The 19,240-nt window shown below is 48.2% G+C and overlaps 1 protein-coding gene across 1 annotated transcript in view; it reads right to left on the bottom strand.

Moving 5' to 3' along the window:
* MKX (mohawk homeobox) overlaps window positions 1-14,039 on the bottom strand; it is a gene marked incomplete at its 3' end in the record, with an annotated part of 46,532 nt that extends 32,493 nt beyond the window's left edge. The window contains exons 1-4 of the mRNA XM_082298736.1: window positions 13,849-14,039; window positions 11,661-11,820; window positions 3,352-3,505; window positions 1,782-2,117 (exon numbers count right to left, since the gene is read on the bottom strand). Of these exons, the coding sequence (XP_082154862.1) occupies window positions 1,782-2,117; window positions 3,352-3,505; window positions 11,661-11,820; window positions 13,849-14,030 (832 nt within the window). The 5' untranslated portion in view covers window positions 14,031-14,039. The remainder of the gene's footprint in view (window positions 1-1,781; window positions 2,118-3,351; window positions 3,506-11,660; window positions 11,821-13,848) is intronic.
* Between the last annotated feature and the right edge of the window lie 5,201 nt (window positions 14,040-19,240).

Raw genomic sequence — 19,240 nt, 5'->3', positions numbered from 1 at the left:
GGTGAATTTACACAGTTACAATGGGCCTCTCTCAGCCTTCACATTAATGACCATATTTTTCAGTGCAGCTTGAAACTTGTCAAGAAGAACTTAATCCAGTAGCAAATTTATTATAAATTTTAAAAAGTCATTGTGTCCATTTCTAGGTTATGGTATAAAGTACAGAAAAACAGAAGTTTACATATCTGAGCTGCTGCATCTGTTCTTGAGTAACTTCTCACTTAAAAATAAAAATTGGCAGACAATATGCTTGTAATGAAGACCAAATGCATTTGGTATGTTGAGAAAAACGAAATTAAATGAACGGAGAAAGTTAATTTTGAAATTTATGAATTGTGCATGCACTATTCTTCCTCCCCATGAGACCCCATTTCTCTACACGGCCCCCACTATCTCCTTGGTCATTTCCAACAACCTGTGCACACAAACATCCTCCCAATCCCCACCACAGAACTCAGCCTTGTGGCCTCTCCACATGGACAAAAAAAGCCCACAGGAAATGTGCCAGAAAAGAGAGAGCAAAGGCTGAAAACTTGAGAGGTTGCAAAGGCACCCAAACCTGCCTGCCAGGGAAGCCAAGGGGAGCCAAGTACAAAATCTAAATCTGTGTTAACTTTATGGCAAAATCCTCCAGTACTTTTCAGCAATATCCATCCCTAAGTGATGCTCACCTCAGGGGGGTCCCTGGCAGAATAACCTGACAAGAAAGGCCCAGAACAACACACGGGTTGCTGCACTGGGTGGAAACCCTGAGACACTGGTGGAGACCTTCAGAGACTGGGGTGCAAAACTTCATTTTTTTCAATTTTTTTTTTTTTTTTTTTTTTGCCTTATGTCCCAAAGAAATATAGAAGAAGCTTCACAAGAGGAGCCTTCCAGAATTCCCTGCCCCACAGGGACTTGAGCAAGTCCTGATCTTGCCCTGATTTACAGCAATTTACTGGCATAAACCGGGCAGTCCCATGTGCCTTGCTCTGACTGGTAACACAGTGGATGATATTACATCATGTTTTTATGTTTTTATTGATAAGATTAAAATAATAAACTATGTGTAACCCTTCAAAAACAGTAAGACAAGGTATTTAATGGCCAAGTCTGTGTCCCCTTAGCTCAGTGCACTGTATCTGGAGAGTGATGCAGAAATTAGTCTACAGCAATGCCTATATTCCTAAGAGATGCATGAGCACCAAAGGGTCACATACTGGACAAGGCACTCTGGGGACAGGAAAGGTGCAGTACAACAGGGCAAGGTGTTCACATGCGCTCCATTGAAGAGCATATAACTCATGTAAGTGCCACAAACAGCCACCTTGAAATTTCAAAGCCCTCCTCTTCCTCCCAGCTGGGGCCATGAAGAACTTCAGTCCTTCTCTTCTAGTCCTCACATATTTTAATAGAATGCTGAAGAGTTTTCTCCTTCCTTAGGCTCGTCTTAGTGCTGGCAAAAGGTGCCCTGTAAATGTCATTTCAAAAACTATCCCCATTGCTCCATTTGAAAAACAAACCAGTTAGTGGTCAGTAACAGCACTCAACTGTTATACTGCAGGTAGAACTTCTCCAGAGAATGAAAGGGCGGACAGGATTTATCCACTCTGATATGAGAGGATGTATAGGAATCATCTACTCTCATGCAAGAAGACAGACAGGAATTATCCACTGTCATATGAGAGAATGGACAGAAGTTATCCAGTCTCATAAAAGGCACAATCAGGTGACATTCCAGGAGACACTGTCTACTGAAGTTCTCTGTAATAGAAATCAAGCAGAAAAATATCCCTTACCTGTCCGATAGACAAAATTGCCTTCTGTCTCTGATGATGATGGAGACACCAGTTCTTCCTCAAATTCATTGGAACTAAATGAACCGGAATGATTCCTTTGCCTTGTTTTTTCCATCATAGCTGCATTAGTAGCCATGACATGTCTCAGTGAGTCATTTAGGTAACGATTCAGTAAGCTGCTTTTGTATTTGGGGGGTGACACATAATCCTCATTGGCACTTGTTTCTGGTCTCACTCCTGTTTTTATTACTGAACTTTCAGTTTTAATCACAGTGTGATGAACTGGTTTGTTATATCCCCCTTCATTCATAAGGTTTCTTGGAGGATTTTCTCCATCTGAAAACAAAAGAACAAAGATACAGTAATACACTGAGTACCTAATATTTAACATGAGGCTTTCTTTACGTATTTTGAATTGTGATAAATATAACTAAAACTAGACAGTAACTTCAGCATTAGACACCGATTTTCATTTTCTTCTGTTCACACATTGCTCATAGTAGTTCCCATGGTTCTCAGATGTTACAGCTATTCTAAATTAATTAGCTGTAGAAAGCAGTCTTTGAGTCTAATTTGTTCATGAGTAACACAAGGTGGGTAGAAAAAATCTGAAAAGTGCCCTAACTCAACAATAAGCATTTAAAAAGCTGTGTGAATAAGCTGAATTCTTACTATCATATCTTGAAATCTGGTTCGCCTGAATACCACAGCATATTTAGGTGCATCTTCTTAAACTGTACTCTTTAAATTGTTCTGCAAGCAATCTTTTCAAGGGAAGTGAGTAGAAATGTGAGTATATTCTCACATTTTTCAAGAAATGTGAGTACAGACTGAAATTGGAACAAAGATATTTGAAACTGAGTGCAAATTGAGACATACTCTTCTAAAAATTCACATACAGATTTCTGACAATGTTCTGTAGGATTTGTTCTTGTCATTGTATCTCCATGTCACAACTGTCTAAAAAAAGTACCCACAGACATAATTAATACAAGAGCTCTATTAAAAATACAGGGTACTTAAAAAAAAAATCCTGCATTTGTTAATTTGAGTAAGAAAGAGAATTCCAGTGCACCCTTTATGGAAAACAGTTGCTAGCAAAATACATTAAATAAATAACAGTAATATTCTGTTTACCATCTAATAAGCCCCGCTGAAGTTAATCAGATTGTCCTGTTAAAGAGGTATATTGCTATAACCCTTCCATCAAGGAAAGTAACAGCCAAGTGATTTCTCATTTCTTTATACCAACAAATGTAATCAGTCTTTTTCCTTTGATACAGATTAAAGGAACAGGCTTGTAGAATGTAATGAACTAACAATTATCTTTCTAGCAAAAATGAAATATAACAACATGCAGCCAGATTGTCACCTTGAACAACTTACACAATCCTGCTTTGCAAGGCTGCATAGTAGCTGGGAGCCAATATAGGCACCTAATTCACAAAAGAAATAAAGGCAGATCCACTGACGGTATTTTGTGATTAAAAATTAGAGCTAACTCAGGGTATCTAATACTTTCTAAATATATTTTAATCAGTTCAAAATCGATAAAAGAGCATCAACAAACCTTCAGAGCATGAGTCATCGCTGCTCACGCTGAGTCGCTCAGCATTTCCCTGAACATATTTGTTGTACAGTTTTATTCGTAAAGCCCAGCTAAGATCTGGTTGCCTGACAGTGTTCTTCAGGCGACGTCTTGCATTGGCAAACCAGTTTGATACCTGCATACAAATGAGTGTATTAGTTTCCCTTGAAAATGACACAAATAAAAAAATCCATAGAGCTCTCAAGAGTTTTATGTATGATTCAAGGATACAGCAAATGAGAAATATGAACAGAAGTCCATGAAATTACCACTGAGCAGAGCAGGAACCTCATACAAGAAGGCAAGCTCAGGCATCCCACCCTTCCCAAGTGTTAGCAAAACCACATTATCACAAGATTTCAATTAAGATGTCCCAAATACTGGTTCTGTATTCTTCTTCTTCTTTTTTTTTTTTTTTTTTATTTTAAAGATGAAGCCCTGAACTTTCAATATGAACCTTCAATATATCACCAACTTTCTAAATTAAAACTATTATCTAATATTCAGGAGTTTCCTTTGGTATTTATATAGGCTACAATAAGGCTGTGGAAGAGAAAAAGACATTCTGAATCTGTATATTAAAAAGCCCAAGTTTTCCCTTGTACTTTAACAGAACTCTGACAAGCCATGGGCATCAGGAAAATCTTACAGAGTACAACATATTTTGACTCACTGCAGATATCAACCCCTTGGTCTACAGAGCAGCAGATTTTACAAACTCTTTTTGTTGTGGACACCCTAAAAACCAGTGAAGATGCAGACTCCTCTCAAGGTGACTATTAAACAATAGTCTGGTTTGTCTTCCTTCCCAACTGCAGAGCATTTTCTAGAGTTTGACGTAGCAAAATGGATACATGTTAGTACCCCTCTAGCATACAGGCTCATCACAAAGTCAGGCTCAAACACAAGTATTTCACAGTGCTTTAGGCACTGAATGAGCAAAAGGGCACACTCTACCCTTCTGTGCCAGCAGTGCTAATTAAATCACTAAATGGGATGCATGTTCTTGCAGTGACTTTGCATGAAAGCACACCTAAGAAAATGATGGCCTTGATTCTACTTCAACTGAAAAAGATAGAAAATAGAAAATACTGACAACTGTATCTTAACTATGAGCAAGAACAGAGGTAAGCGACCTACATTCTAACAATGTTTGCTTAATGATAAATAAGATGTTAAAGTGCTATTTACCCCTTTGCAGGAATAAGTGCATTTTGACATGACCTCTGCAAGAAGGGGGCAGAGTAGCACCACTTGCAAAGGAGAATGCAAAGGATGTTAGCAGCCTACAGCCCTGCTCACATCTTTGTGTTGTGAACATGCACACAGAGGAAGCCAGACTAGGGTCATCATATTCTGACCTGGGAATGATCATACCATTTAATTTACATCAACCTGCAAAGCAAGTTCATACACATTTTATCAATACATGCTACCCCACCTAGAAGAGAGCCAGACTATAGACCTTAGTGTCGGATTTTGGCCCTAGTTTTGTCATCTGTCTATTGTAGCTAAGGTTACTGTACAAATCACACAGAAGTATGTCTAATTATTCTGGATCAATAATCTCTTCTAAAGTGATTATGAGAAAAATAAACACTATCTGCCTAAAAAAAACCCAAAGCTTCAGTTCAGAATCCCAGCTAAAATTTAGCAGTGCCTTATGCCTGTCACTTTGATTTTACTTAAAATCACGTTTACATGAAACAGGGTTCCACTGAAAATACAGTGAGCCCTGGATCAGTGCTCAGATGCCAAACACGTAACTTTATAAGCCTTGTAGTTTACTACAACAGGTTGGAAAACCAAAAATGTAGCTGGCAGAGTAAGTAATTTTCATTCTTTTCTGAGGCTACTTGCTTATAATCATCATATTGACACAGAAATTTTTACAGTATATGAGATTGGGTGGGCTGGAATCCATGCACTTTCTAATGCCATTAACAAACTCACTCCAGACTGCTCAGCTGAAGCAGCAGTCACCTGCTGCATGACAGTGTAATTCTGAAATCAAGTGTTTAACAGCAGAGATGGATCAATCCAGGATCCCAATGAACAGGATTGCAGTTACTGCAGCATTTTACCAAACTGACAGCTTTCCAACCTCTCACAAGAAAGATTTCATTATGCTTCATTTTATTACATACTGAAATTTTTCATCAGTGAAATGCCATTTACAGAAAAGAAAAATAGGGTAGTATTAGTGTGATTCATACATAAAAGCAATTAAATTTAGCAGGAGTGATTTCTGCATGGTACTCTTGGTTTATTTTGAGCTCATTCTTCCCATGCCATTGCTTTGCTTTCTGCATATCAATATGAAAATATGAGTCATATTTTAAGTCTTCTGCTATGAGAGAAGGGAATAGTAGTATTTGATTGTTATTTCATAATGAGATAAATATATCGCACCTTGTTCTCCTGCTCTTTATAGAGCAGATGATTTTAAGTGCCATCACACAGCATGTACAAGACCATCAGGGGATCAGGCCCAGGCAGCAAGGATGTGTGAAAGACAGGTCCTGCTTGACCAACTTGATCTTCATCTATGACAGTGTGACTCACTTAGTAGATGAGGGAAAAGGCTGTAGATGCGTCTACCTGGACATCAGTAAAACCTTTGACACCATTTCCCACAGCATCTCCTGGAGAAACTGGCTGCTCGTGGCTTGGATGAGTGTGCTCTTTGCTGGGTAAAAACCAGTTTGGGTGGCTGGGCCAAGAGAGTGTTGGTGAATGGAATTACATCCAGCTGGTCACCGGTCACCAGTGGTGTCCCCCAGGGCTTGGTACTGGGGCCAGTCCTGTTTAATATCTTCATCATTAATCTGGAGGGGATTAAGGGCACCCTCAGTCAGTTTGCAGAGACACCAAGTTGGGTGGGAGTATTGATCTGCTGGAGGGAAGGAAGGCTCCACGAGGGATCTGGACAGGCTGAATTCATGGGCCAAGGCCAGTGGTATGAGGCTCAACAAGGCCAAGAGCCTGCCCCTGGGTCACAACAATTCCTGCAGTGCTACAGGCTGGGGGAAGAGTGGCTGGAAAGATGCCTGGTGGAAAAGGACCCGAGGGTACTGGCTGACATCAGCTGAACGTGAGCCAGCATGTGCCCAGGTGGCCAAGAAGGCCAATGGCATCCTGGCCTGGATCAGCAAGTGTGATGTCAGAGACAGGAATCCTTTGGCATATGGTCTCGTTTGCACCTTAATTCAGGCAGAGGAATTTCTAATAATTTTAAGAACTGGACCGTAACATGTGGCCAGCAGGAGCAGGGCAGTGATTGTACCTTTGCACTTACTCAGCACTGGTGAGGTCACAACTCGAATGCTGTGTTCTGGGCCCCTCAATTCAGGAAGGACACTGAGATGCTGGATAGAGTCCAGAGAAGGGCAGCAAAGCTGGTGAAGGGTCTGGACCACAAGTCTGATGAGGAGCAGCTGAGGGAGCTGGGGGGGGTTAGCCTGGAGTAAAGGAGGCTCAGGGAAGACCTTACTGCTTTCTACAACTACCTGAAAGGAGGCTGTGGCCAGATGGGGTCAGTCTGTTCTCCCAAGTACCAAGCAATAGGACAAGAGGAAATGGCCTCAGGTTGAATCAGGGGAGGTTTAGATTAGATATTAGGAAAAATTTCTTTACAGAAAGGATTGCCAGGCATTGGAACAAGCTGCCCAATGAAAGTCACCATGGTTGACTCACTGTCCGTGGAGGTATTTAAAGAAATGTAGACGTGGTGCTCAGGAACATGGTTTAGCAGTGGACTTGGCAGTGCTGGGTTAATGGCTGGACTTGATGATTATAAAGGTCTTTTCCAACCTGAACGACTCTATGATTTTGAAAGAACCTCAAGTCAGCTATACTAAAGCACAAAGCAGCAAATTCACTCTAGAAGCTCTGATCTCAAATGCAATTACAACAAGGCTCACTAAAGCCTTGGATGAAAGGAAAGTTAGTCAAATCCATTTAAGAGATTTTTAGGCTTAATCTATGATGTGGTAATCTCTAGGTGCTTTCCTGCTCTTGGGTACTGGTGCATGTTGCTGGAAAATCCTGATTTCTAAGACATCATGAGATTCAACACCTCTCTCACTCCTCAGTCTTGGACAACCTCCAGGTGTGTGGACTGGAACAGGATGCATGGCCACGGGCTGCACCAGTCAGCACGCTCACCCTGACCTCCAGCCACCACCTGTCTCCTTCAAAGACAACAACAGTTTTACCATCCATTTCAACCAGCCCCAAATGTTACATTGTCTATCCATGTGGTCTTTAAAAACCTGCCTACTGCTGTAGGTCCCACTCACAAAGAGTGCCAGTTTGCACCACTTACCTAAACCATTACAAAAAGAAACAACCAAAGCTGCCAAAAACATCCAACCTTTCCCACAGTCCCAAGCTGAGCTACTCTGATCTCCAAAAGTAATTTAAAAAAAACCCAATAAATGATTTAGATAAAAGCCAGTGGGAAAATCTTTGTCACATAAACCTCCCAAGATCTAAGAATCTTGAAAAAACACATGATGAAACTCACTATTCTTGTAAAGTAACAATCCTGTAGTTCTTTGAGAAGTAGAAGGACAAAACCCAAGGGGAACGATAATAGATGTGCTTTCCAGCATTCATTTTTTTACAGCAGTTCAGTCGTTCCCTAAGAGCATCAGGTACTTATATCAACATCATGAAAATATTGACCCTCTGGCTTTACTTCTGAAGACACATCTTCAATTTTATTGTAATTTGTTCTGCTTCAGTGGTTAAGAGTGGCCAAACTTTCAGAAAGGGAACAGACATCAAGCGATTCTCCTCCTCCAGTAATCCAGATATGCCTTTATAAATCTGAGTACTATTAAATCCATAGCAGCACATGACTGATATATTAATTCTTGTATTGAAAAAACCTTCTTTTCAACAATATACCCATTCATATTTCTTTCTGGAAGGAATATACAGCCATTTTTCTTTTTTATTTCACAAGAACATCTAAACAAAAATTTAAAATAAAATAAATCAAGCACTGTGGTAATAATACAAATGAAAATGTAGCATATTAATAGGACAAATTATTGGATTCTGAATTGAAATCTAATTGGAGTAAAATATAAAATGCCTTTTCAAACTATATTGCTTTTTTGGTTTCCTGCTTTGGCAGTTGTGGAAGTAGAAAACTTTGGACTGTTGGACTGAAATCTGCAATAACATTTGCCTTGAGGACTCCCAAAGACCTTGTTGGCCTGCATAGGAGTAAGTCAGCCCAGAATTTGCCCCAGGTTTTGCTCCTACTACTCAAAAAACAAGATGATTTATGATTCCTGCAAAATCCTTGGAAGAGTCTTGACTTTTCTTTGACTGAGCACTGCAGTCAGACACGCATCTGGAACAGTCCCCTTGCTGTCCCACTGCACCAAAGAACAGGGGGGTAGGCTGAAGTATTACTGAAGTAGAACAAATTAATTTAAAATCAGCCAACTGGGTGATAGCAAAACTAACAAAAATAAAGTTGTGGAAGATTTGACATGCAGATACTAATAACAACAATTATTAGTATCTGCATGTTATTAGTTTGTCCCAATAACAAAAGTAAAAAACAGAGCTGGATGTTCACCTCTTTGTCTCACAGAAGAACTGGCTTTATCTATGACATGGTCCCGAAAAAGCTCCTTTGGATAGATGGTACATATTGGAATAAGGTTCATTAGATGAAAGAAAAGCATAGGGAGAAGAGTTACATCTGTATTATCAATATTACTGTGACCAACATCATCTTCCTGGCAGCTGCTGAAGACCTTTTCCAAGGTCATCAGTCAGGTGAAAAACAAAAAAAACCCCAACCATTCATTCCCTAAATGGCATTTGTCAGAAACTCAAACAGATATTCAACAGTATCTTTTGCCTTTCCTAGGGCTTGTGGCGACAAGGTGTCAGCACATGAGGGATGCTGGGAAGAGGTAGCAGCTGTCAGCAAACAACAGCCTCCACAGGAGTGGAAATCTGTGGGAGCAAACACCATGGGACAGCACTGAGAAATGTAAAAAGTGTGGTAAATATGAGACAGGTCAGCAAACGTGAAGGCATTTAACCCAGAGGAAACATCATACACTGGTTGCTGGTTCTCCAACAATGTCTAACAATATTACTAGATTAGAAAAACAATTTATAGGCAACCCTGGTTGATGCTTTTGCTAAGTGCCCCTCCTGGGACAGAAGTAAAGCTTTCCAACAGACACCAAAGCCCAGTCCCAAACCTGCTCTTGGTTATACCACTTATCTGAAAGAGCACAGCCTTCAGGAAAGCTACGTCAGATGTACCCAGCGTGACTGAGACCACACCCTGGCATGCCCTCTCTCACTCTTAAGAGAACAAAAATTTTGAACTGGATTACAATCTTGTTCTTTTTGAGCATCCAAAAAGTAGGTGTGGGGTGTGTGTTGTTTAGCTCTTTGAGACTCAGGAATTAGTGCTGGTGCCAGAGATATGTATTTACATCTCCTACAGATGCTATCGTATTCCTGGATTAAAAGAGCATTGCACACAAATGATGGAAAAAACAACTGGGATTTCTCTTTGATGTTGTGCTTCTGTAAATGAAGATAGATGTGCCTGTTTGCACAGTTCTTTCAAATATTACAGTTCATAGAAACAGAACCCAGTAGAGTCACAGGGGTCTAACAGAGCTAAAGGCAGCCCTTCCTGATTCTTCTTAATTTTATTCTACACCTTACATAGATCATAAAACTCTGTGGAGTAGTGGCCATGGCTCACTTGATGCTTTTATAAAGGCTAATACATCTATCCCTATCAGGATTTATCAAAGCTGCCACAAGAGAAATTCTGCAAAAACCCACCAGATTTTTTCCCTTCTCTGTTCATTCTAATGCATTTTTAAAAGAATAGCAGAACTCCTCAAGATGTTGTTAATGTGAAAGTGTCCCAACACACATTCTGGATATATATTTTAAATCTCATGTAAAAATACAGGGATATTCTAAGAGCCATAGTCCAATAAAGTACTCCTATTGAATTGTGCCATTGACGGGACAGTGTTTATTTAATCATAGTTTAAACCTTTCTAGTATATTTTTTAAAGCAAGAGAAGTTTTTTTAACTATATCTTCCAGTTATAACTGGCATTTTCTGAGACATTAATATTATTTTTGTCAAAGCTATAGTGTTTTTCCTAGTGTAATATGTTCATAGTGAGGTACTGAGTGTAAAAATTTCCCATTTTGCCATTACTAGAATTAAAGCTCATAGCACAGGAGTTTTTGAAGGAGCACTCAAAAATAAAGTTGAATTACCACCTGCTTTTTTCTAATACTTTAGTTTACTTTGATCTCTTTGTGTCCTTTGCAAAGTGACACATAATGTGTTAGGCAGAGTGATGAGGACCCAACCTGCAAACACATGGGTTTCATTTTACACACCTACCAGTAGCTTGCAGTAAGGAAATTAGATTATTCACAATGCATAAATCTTTGCAGCATCCAGACCTGAGATAGCATCACTCGGCAACTGATAGCATTGAACCACATATTTCAGTAGAGTGACAGATGGCAAAGAGAACAAAGAAGTGAGATTTATAAACATTTGCAGCAAACTTTATGCCTCTTATGGCAAGACAATTGCCAGTCACTTCAGGGGAGTATTACCTGAGAGCAAAACAATTACTCCCCATGTCTAATTACATTACAATAATTCCTGCAAGACTGTGAAGCACATCCACCGTGAGCTGAGCCACTGCACACAGTGTGTATGGTAATGCTGATATCTGTGCAACAGGTGATGACAATTACAATCAGAACAGTAGAACAGTTTCCATCCTAGCCCCTTTTCAAAAGGAAAGAGTAGCTCCCTGCAATTTCCTCAACAATTCCTATTCTGTGCTGAAATCTCTTATGACTGACTTTTTTTACTTGAGAATTTTTAAAGACTAAGCAAAAATGTTTTCACTGTATTTATTAATGAGATGAAAGGATGAGGGCATCTATTCCTAAGAGGGCAAGCACACACTTTTTGCTGATTGTCTGTGGCACTTCTCCAGCCACAATAGCTCAGATGCAGTAATTCTTGTTTGAGGGAGACAGTCCTGCTGGGGAGGGGGAGCCCAGGGGAGAGTGGAAGAAGTATGTGCACAGGACCCTTCCTCTGGCTGGCTGCACGGATGCTCCCCAACACCCAGCACTGTCCCTTGCTCAGCTCACAGAGGAGCTTTGGTGGATGTTGTCCCCATCCCTCCCGTCCATGAAACGTCTCAGAGCGGCGTTTGGAGGTGCGGGTAAGGGGTTCCCCTCCTTACCTGCACCAGGGTCATCTGGGAGCCGAGGGCCAGCAGAATCTTCTCGGTCTTGGTGGGGTATGGGTTGTCGCGGTGCTTGTAGAGCCACTGCTTGAGCGGCCGCGCCATGTCCTGCAGCGCCTGTCGCTTGTGCCGCACCTTCCCGCCGCTCTGCCGCGCCCTGCCGCGGAGAAGGGGCGCTGAGGACCGGAGCGGCGGGACACCCGCCTGCTCCCCGCGCCCGGCCCCGGGCCCTGCCCGCTCCCCCCGCCTGGCCCCGGGCTCCCCTGCGCGGGTGCGGTAGATGCGCCCTGTTCGAGGGGGGACCCAGCTCGGGGGTGCCGCAGCTCCGGGGTGCGCCCTGCCCGGAGGAGCCGAGCCCCGTCCTCGCGGGGGACGTTCAGGGACTTTCCACAGCCGCAACCCTCGGCGCAGACGACTGCTCAAGAGAAGGTGATGCCACCAGCTCCCCGAACTCCCCGTGGAGGGTCTGGGCGAGCGGACCCAGAGCTGGTGAATGGCCGCGATAATGCTGCGGACCCGCGCGGTGGCCCCACGAGTCTTTCAGCGGGGCCAGGGCTTCGCCGGTGCGAGTGTCCCGATGTTTTCGGTGCTCGGCACCTGACAGGCGTGTGGCCAGTCTGTTTACAGAGGAGCTTTCCAGCGCGGCCAGGCTGCACCTCGCTCGGCCGGCCCCGCATCCCGCAGCAGTGGTGCGCGCTGCCCCCGGGGCCAGCCCAGCCTGATTCCCCATCCCGGATTTATTTCCCGTCGCTACTCAAGAGATACCCGCGTCACCTAGCAGCTCCTGGACCATTTCGCTCCTCGGAGCCGATGGCGAGCGGTGCTCCTGGAGGAGCCGGCGTGCCGCTCCCAACGCCGCCAGCAGCGATGCGAGGCAGCGCGCAAAGCCCCGCGCCTGCCGAGGGAAACAGCGGATGCCGGGGGAACGAAACCCGGGTCCCGTTAAGAAAAAAAAAAAGGTGTCCCTTTGTAAATAAAGGCCTACAATAAAAAGTGAGTGAACAAAATCGGGGGAATCCTAAGAAAAGGCCGGCGGCGGCGCTGCGCGGAGGAGGCTGCGGGCGGCGCTGGGTGCCGGTGGCGGCGGCAGGGGGCGCCCCGGGGCCGCGCCGGGCTGGGCTGGGCCGAGCGGCCGCGCCGCTGCCGCCCCGGGGCTCCCGCTGCAGCCCCGCTCCGCCGCGATCGCCGGCAGTAACATCTCGGTGACACACACCTGCGTCGTCTCGGCCAGCACCGCCGGTAAAACTGCGAGCTGATGCAATCGCTAGGGTGGAAATTCGTCAGTACAAGCAGCTCCCCCAGACGTGTCGGTTTCGCAGCCGCCTGACTGTACTCCTCGATCTTTACTTTGTAACACTGACCCGAAATGTCTGGTCAGCGCTCGCCAGTTCAACCCTCCGAGCTACGGCTGACAACACGCCGGAGCTCGCACGTCCTTTCATCACCTTCTATTTCACCTGTTCCAGCATTAAAAAAAACCCCCTAACCCCCCAAAAACCAACAAACCAAAAAAAAGTCCCCGCTCCAAAAAAAACCAGCTTCGGGCGGCTTAGCCTCAGCTGCCGTTTTAGCAAACCCGATCTTAACATCACGTTATCCAGCCCCTGACTGACATCGCGCTAGTCCGTTCTAAATCCCATCCCTGGGAACGCACTGACAACACCGCTCCTTCCCGCCCGCTCGCTCGGCGCGCTGCGAACCCGCGGGGACGGCGGAACAAGTGCCGGGGCCGCGCACTGCCCGCCCGCCTCAGCCCCGCTGCCACGGCACTGCCGGCGGGGATCGGCCGCGCCGCCGCCCCGTCCCCGAGGTCTCACACGTCCCGCCTGGCGCCTCCGTTTTGGAGACTTTAATTGCATGAAGCTCCCGAACAAGCCGGTGGAGCCCCGGTATTCCCGGTTTGTTTTTGTTTGGAGGCAGAGGGGGAAGTCAAGCGCAGCAGGACAGGAGCGCTCTGTCTGGCACATTCCAATCGGACGCCCCTGCATCACCTACTGCCGGAATTTCCCACCGTAGATGCGGAATGAGAATCCCAGAGAATACGGACCCGGGGGTGCGGGGAAGGACCCAGCTAGAAACCCATCTTGCAACCCCAAATCGGCGACGCGGCGGCCGGTAGCGCCGGCAGCGCAGGCAGGGCCGACCCCGAAGCCAGTGCGCGGCGCGGAGACGAGCGCACGCATACCCCGTCCGCCGGTTGCGCAGGCTGAGGCTCTCCTTGATGGACGGGCTGTCGGGGAGCAGCACCTCGGCGTGGTGTGGGCCCTCCACCACCCCCACGTAGGACCGGCTGCTCCGCTCCCGCTCCTTGGCGTCCTCCTCGAAAAGCACCTGGCCGCTGAGCTTGCTGAAGACGATGGTGTTCATGGTGGGGGGCTGGGGGCCGCCGTCGTGCTGGCCGCCGGCTCCGAGGTGCGGGGGCTCGCTGTGCGCTGCGGGGAGGCGGCAGCGGTCACCGGGCAGCCGCGCCGAACCGCCGAGACCCGCCCGGCGCGACCGGCGGGGGGGGCAGCGCGGAGGCACCGGGCGCCGCCTGCCCACCCACGGGGGGAGGCAGCCCGCTCCTCCCACGGCCCGGCCCGCTCTCACGGCCCCCCCACCCAACCCCGGTCCGCTTCCTCGGCCCGGCCCGCTCCCACGGCCCGGCCCGCTCCCACTCGCACCTCGCCGCCAGCCTTCGCCACGCTCCTCGCTCCGTGTCGCAATAGTTCGGAGCGCGGGTTTTCTGTCGGGTTTGGTGTTTCTGTCTCGCTTGCTCTCTCTCTCACTCTTCCCCCCCCCCCCCCCCCCCCCTTTTCCCTTCCCTTTCCCTCCCCTCCCCTCCCCCGGAATGATTTTCCCCTTCCCCCTCCCCAAACGGGGAGGGAAGCAAATTGTTTTTAACGACCACCAAATGCGCAGAGCTGGCGCCCGGAGGCACAGCCTCTGCGCAGCCACTCACACTGTCGGGACTGCCGCTCCCCATCCCTGGGGGGAGACACCGCCGGCGAGGGGACCCCAGGAGCCCCAGCCAGGGCACGGGCCCCGCCTGGGCAGAGCGGCGTCGAGGGGCGGTGCGTGGAGAGGCGGTAGGAGTCCGGCCAGGGGCATCTGAGGGTACGGCAGTGCACGGCTGGGCAGTTCACCGTCTGTATGGGGGAGTCTCCCGGGGAAGGCGGCTGAGGACACCGGCTGGTGTCACGCTGACCGCGGGAGAGACTCCCGTCGGGGACGCGGGGCGCAGCCGCAGCCCCGTGCCACTCATTAACACCGGCGTTTAATGATGCCAAACCAGGAACCATCTCCCACCACGCTTCTCCGTCTTCTCTTGTGTGTCGTGCATCCCCCTCTCCCCCCCGCCCAAGGGTTATAAATTAGCCCCCAGTCCAAGCGGGGAGACAGCCCGCTGCTTTTTGCATCCTCGGCGCGCTCCCACGGAGATACGATGCTCAGTTGCTGGCGATGTCTGCGGGCGTCCCCGGCCCGCTCCCACGGGTGTGCCCCTGTTCCCCCGGCCCCGCCGCTCCACACGCCCCGCACCCCACGCAGCCCTGCGGCGCAGCAGCCCGGCCCCGCCGGGCTTAAAATTTTGGTTTTCTGTGCGCAGAAACGAAGAAGATGGCCACAGTCAATATTTACAAGGATGTAATTCAGACGTTATTTGACCGCCGCGGGTGAACGGGAGCAGCCGTCTGCGCCTGCGGGCCCGGCGGGACGTGCGCGGCGCGGATCCCTCGTGCGGGCACCACCCGCGACTCCACGCTCTCCATGGCACCGCTCTGTCCCCGTCCTTGTCCCGGCAAGCGTGACCCCAAAGGACCTGAGTCTGCATTCCGCCACCACTTGTATCCCCCCGCCCCCTACCATCATCTTGGCCTCGTGCCCTCCCGTCTTCCCCGGCTGCAGAGGCCACCGCGGAGGGGTACGCGGTTCTCCACTGGCTTGGCGCTGGAGCGGTGGGGACGGAGGGGGCAGGTTCCTGCTGCGGTCCGAGGACCACCCCCCCCCGCCGCCCCCCAGGGCTCAGCCACCGTGGTGTCCTTCCTGGGGCTCACCCCCATCCCCGCACCCCGCTGTCACGGGTGCCTGGCGTCACGGCCTCTCTCCGCGACGTCACACAGCCACACGCATTGGGGAAAGGGTTCCTGGAAGAGGAGCACCTTGGTATCGGGATTCACCGATCTGAATGTAATTTCTGCATTTGCTGACGGGAAGCAGGGGAGCGGTTGGGGAAGGGCAATGCACCGAAGATGCCCCATTGCCCAGGGAGAAAAACTACTGTCCCCAGAGCGGGAGGAAAAGACATGAACATCTTGCTGCCAGTTCCCTGCCGAGAAAACAGAGGGTAGAAAAAAGTAAATAACCCCGGGAGTGCTTCTGTGCAGGCTGTGCATCCTGTACTTTCACGGACTTTTGGGCAAAGCCCTGGTAAGGCTGCCCCTCAGGACGTGCCATGGCCAGAGCATTCAAGAACCAACTGGGGGAAGGGGGCATAAGGGAGCAGTGTGGGACAAATGCCTCCTGTTAGGCTGTGCTAACATGCTGATTAGGAGCTTCCTGCACAACATGCAGCTCTGATCATTACCATGCCCAGATGAACTGTTTAGGACCCGGGAAGTATTGCTATAATTATATCACAGCAAAAGGAATCTTAGAAAGTGACAGGTTTGACCAAAACCAAGCTCCTGCAGGAAGGTCATCTCAGTCCTTTGCAGTCTTAGACAATTGTTTGCTCTGTTGTCATCCCACTCCCCTCGCCCAACCCCTCTGGCAAGGCAGGGGTGATCCCCTCTAGTAGGCCAGCACAGGTTCTGGTCCCCAGACCCTCAGGGGAGGTGCAGATGGGGCATGGCAGGTTTCTGTAGGCCCTGCAGGCTGAGGCAGCCTCTGGAGCAGCGGAAATCCATGCACTGGCAGAGTACTGAGCAAGTGCTTGGAAGAGCCTCCCCTCTCGCCTGTCCACTGTGGTGGAATGGATGCTCATTCCCTGTGTGGTGGCTCAGGAGGATCTGGAAAGGCAAAAATAATCCTTCCCTAGGTCTACTGATGATTAGGAGTTTCCTGCAAAACATGCAGCTCTGATCATTACCTGTTTGGGCCTGGGCTTGGAGGATCGCTGCACTTGCAGGGTATGTGGCTGTCCTCAAGCACGTGCATGGTCCCCAGGAGCAGTGGAAATGTGCACTGCTCCCCTGCCTGCCTGTCCAGAGCTGGGCAGGGCATGGGCAGCCAGGGCAGCAGGTTGCTGAGGGCCTGGCAGATCCCACACCCACACCCAGAATAAATCACAGCAGCAGAAGCTGAGGGCAGAAGTCACCATTTGGAAAGCAGTTCTGGAAAAAAACAAAAGTCTGTGTGGGGCAGGCATTGCCAAACGCGGTGAGGCAGTGGCAGGAGCAGTTGGCACTGCGGCGCCTCACAAGCCTCTAAAGCAGTGAGATCTCCCAAATCATCACATGTAAATCTCACACACGCCCGCCCCCTCCATATTTCATTACATAGATCACAGTTGAAAAGCTTAAATGAAAACAGTGTTTCTATTTCCAGAGCTTGTTTAACATCGTGAATGTGATACAAACTGTGGGCTTCATGTTTTTAATTAAGGTTACTTACCCGGCCATGCACGGAAAAAGAAGTCAATAGTTGCTGGCTGCATACCGCAGCCTGCAGCCGGCTCCCCCGAGGATGCAGCTCTGGCTGATGGGAGCACTGTGGCTCCCCTGCATCCCACAGTGGGACAGGGGCCCGGGGCACAGCGGGACTTAAGGCACCTGCCAGGCTGGAGCTGCAAGCAGCTCCTTGCCATTCTTTGCAACACCCCTCTATTGGCCCATGCTTGTGTGCCAGCTCCAGACAGCTGGTAGGCCAGGTTGGCATGCCAAAAGTGGCAGCAAGGCACAATTCCAAGGGATATCGTGCAGAAAGAGCCTAAAAGTGGTGCTTTGGGTCCTAATGTGTCTCACTGGAGGAGCCAGGAAAAAATCAACTGTGCTGTCAAGCTGAGAGGAGAATTTGCTCCGGAGGCTGCAAGTGATGGAGCTCCTCAGTGCCAGCCCTGCTCCAGGCCTTGGAGAGGCTGCAGCCCCAGCCCTACTGCCTGGGGTGGGCAGCCATGCCAGAGAGCTCAGACGGCACCACTGGGGCTGGCTGTGAGCACTGTTGTGTCTGTTCCCCCCTTCTCCAGCCATGAGTGGGTGAAAATCCCAAACCAGTTCAGTAGGGTCCCATCTATGCTCCTAAATACAATCCTTGTTTCTGGTGTCCACTTCCAGCAAAATGTTGCTTTTGTCCATTGTTCTGGCTATCTTTTATGTGCTATCATCAAACATTTCCTTGGTGTTGCGATCTCACAGCTCCTCCCTCCAGTCACAGATTCCTTCACAGTAAACATGTATGTTTGAAATTCAAAGCATTTCTTCACGTCCCTGGCACGCTCTGTGCTATGGCAGGCTGGGTGGCTAAATAACTATGGCCATGTATGTTGAAAGGCCTGAAGTCGTGTAGGTGAGAAATTGTTTAGGATTATGCCGAATTGGATGTTATCCAAACTACAAAACAGCCACACTCACAGGGAAAACAGCTGCAGAGACCTGTTGTTATCCCTCACAGCAGCTGGATCACTGCTGAGCAAAGTCCTGAGGCACATATAGACAAGGATGAACCTGCTTTTAACCATGTGGCTAAAAGGGGTTTGGTCTGCTTCTGTGAGGAGCCAGAGATGGCAGAGTAGCTTTAGAATGGGCTCTTCATGCTCAGTCTGGCAGCCCCCAGATCCCTGGGATGAGATAATGTAGGGATGAAATTAAATCTTGTAGTATGGAGTTTTGTTGTGGAAGGTATCTTTTCAGCTTTATACTGGCTAGCGCTTGTATTTCAATGCCTTAGAAAGCCCCAAGCAGCCTTGAGAGGTAGCAAGGGCGATCTAGCACTTTAGTAGCTCTAAAATCGGTACCTGAATCAGCTGCAGAGCAAATACCATCAGCAGAAGCAAAGAGGGAGAAATATAGCTCCCTGTTCGCTCAATTCCCTGCAGTTAGAAGCTTTCAAACGAGACAGACAACCAGAGGTGTTCGCAGGAAAGTCGCTGAGCTGAGTGAGAGGGCGTGGCCTCTCCTCGACCATCTTTTATTAGGAGAAGGGGAAAGGGGAGGACTGGGGGCAGACCCGGGGTGAGCGGCCAATCAGGCACTGCTGAAGAGTCTGAGTTACATTTGGCTTTGCCCGCGCTTGCAACAAAGGAGCTCGGAGCACATGTCTTTGGGAGGGGGGAGGGGAAGCTCGGAACAGGCAGCAACATTTTGTTAAGAAGAGTCCTAAGAAAGGAAGAACTGCCTCCTTTGAAGATTTTGCTGGACCAGTGCCAATAGCCACTGTCTTACAAGGAGCAAGCGGGGGCTCAGTGCTCCATCCTTGGGATGAGCGAGGTCATCATTCTGGGCATACAACATCTGTGAGGGGAGACAATTATATTAGGTCACTAGAAAGCAAAGAGAGGTTCTGAAGTTGCCACCTGATTACAGGTCTTTTTGCATGCAAAGACTTGTGAAGAAACGAGCTTTGGAAGGTTTCTTAACCGGAGTGAAGGAGCACTTGGAAGA

The sequence above is a fragment of the Coloeus monedula genome, assembly GCF_965178545.1.
Source record: "Coloeus monedula genome assembly, chromosome: 1".
Taxonomy (NCBI): domain Eukaryota; kingdom Metazoa; phylum Chordata; class Aves; order Passeriformes; family Corvidae; genus Coloeus; species Coloeus monedula.
This window is presented reverse-complemented; position numbering and strand designations above follow the sequence as displayed.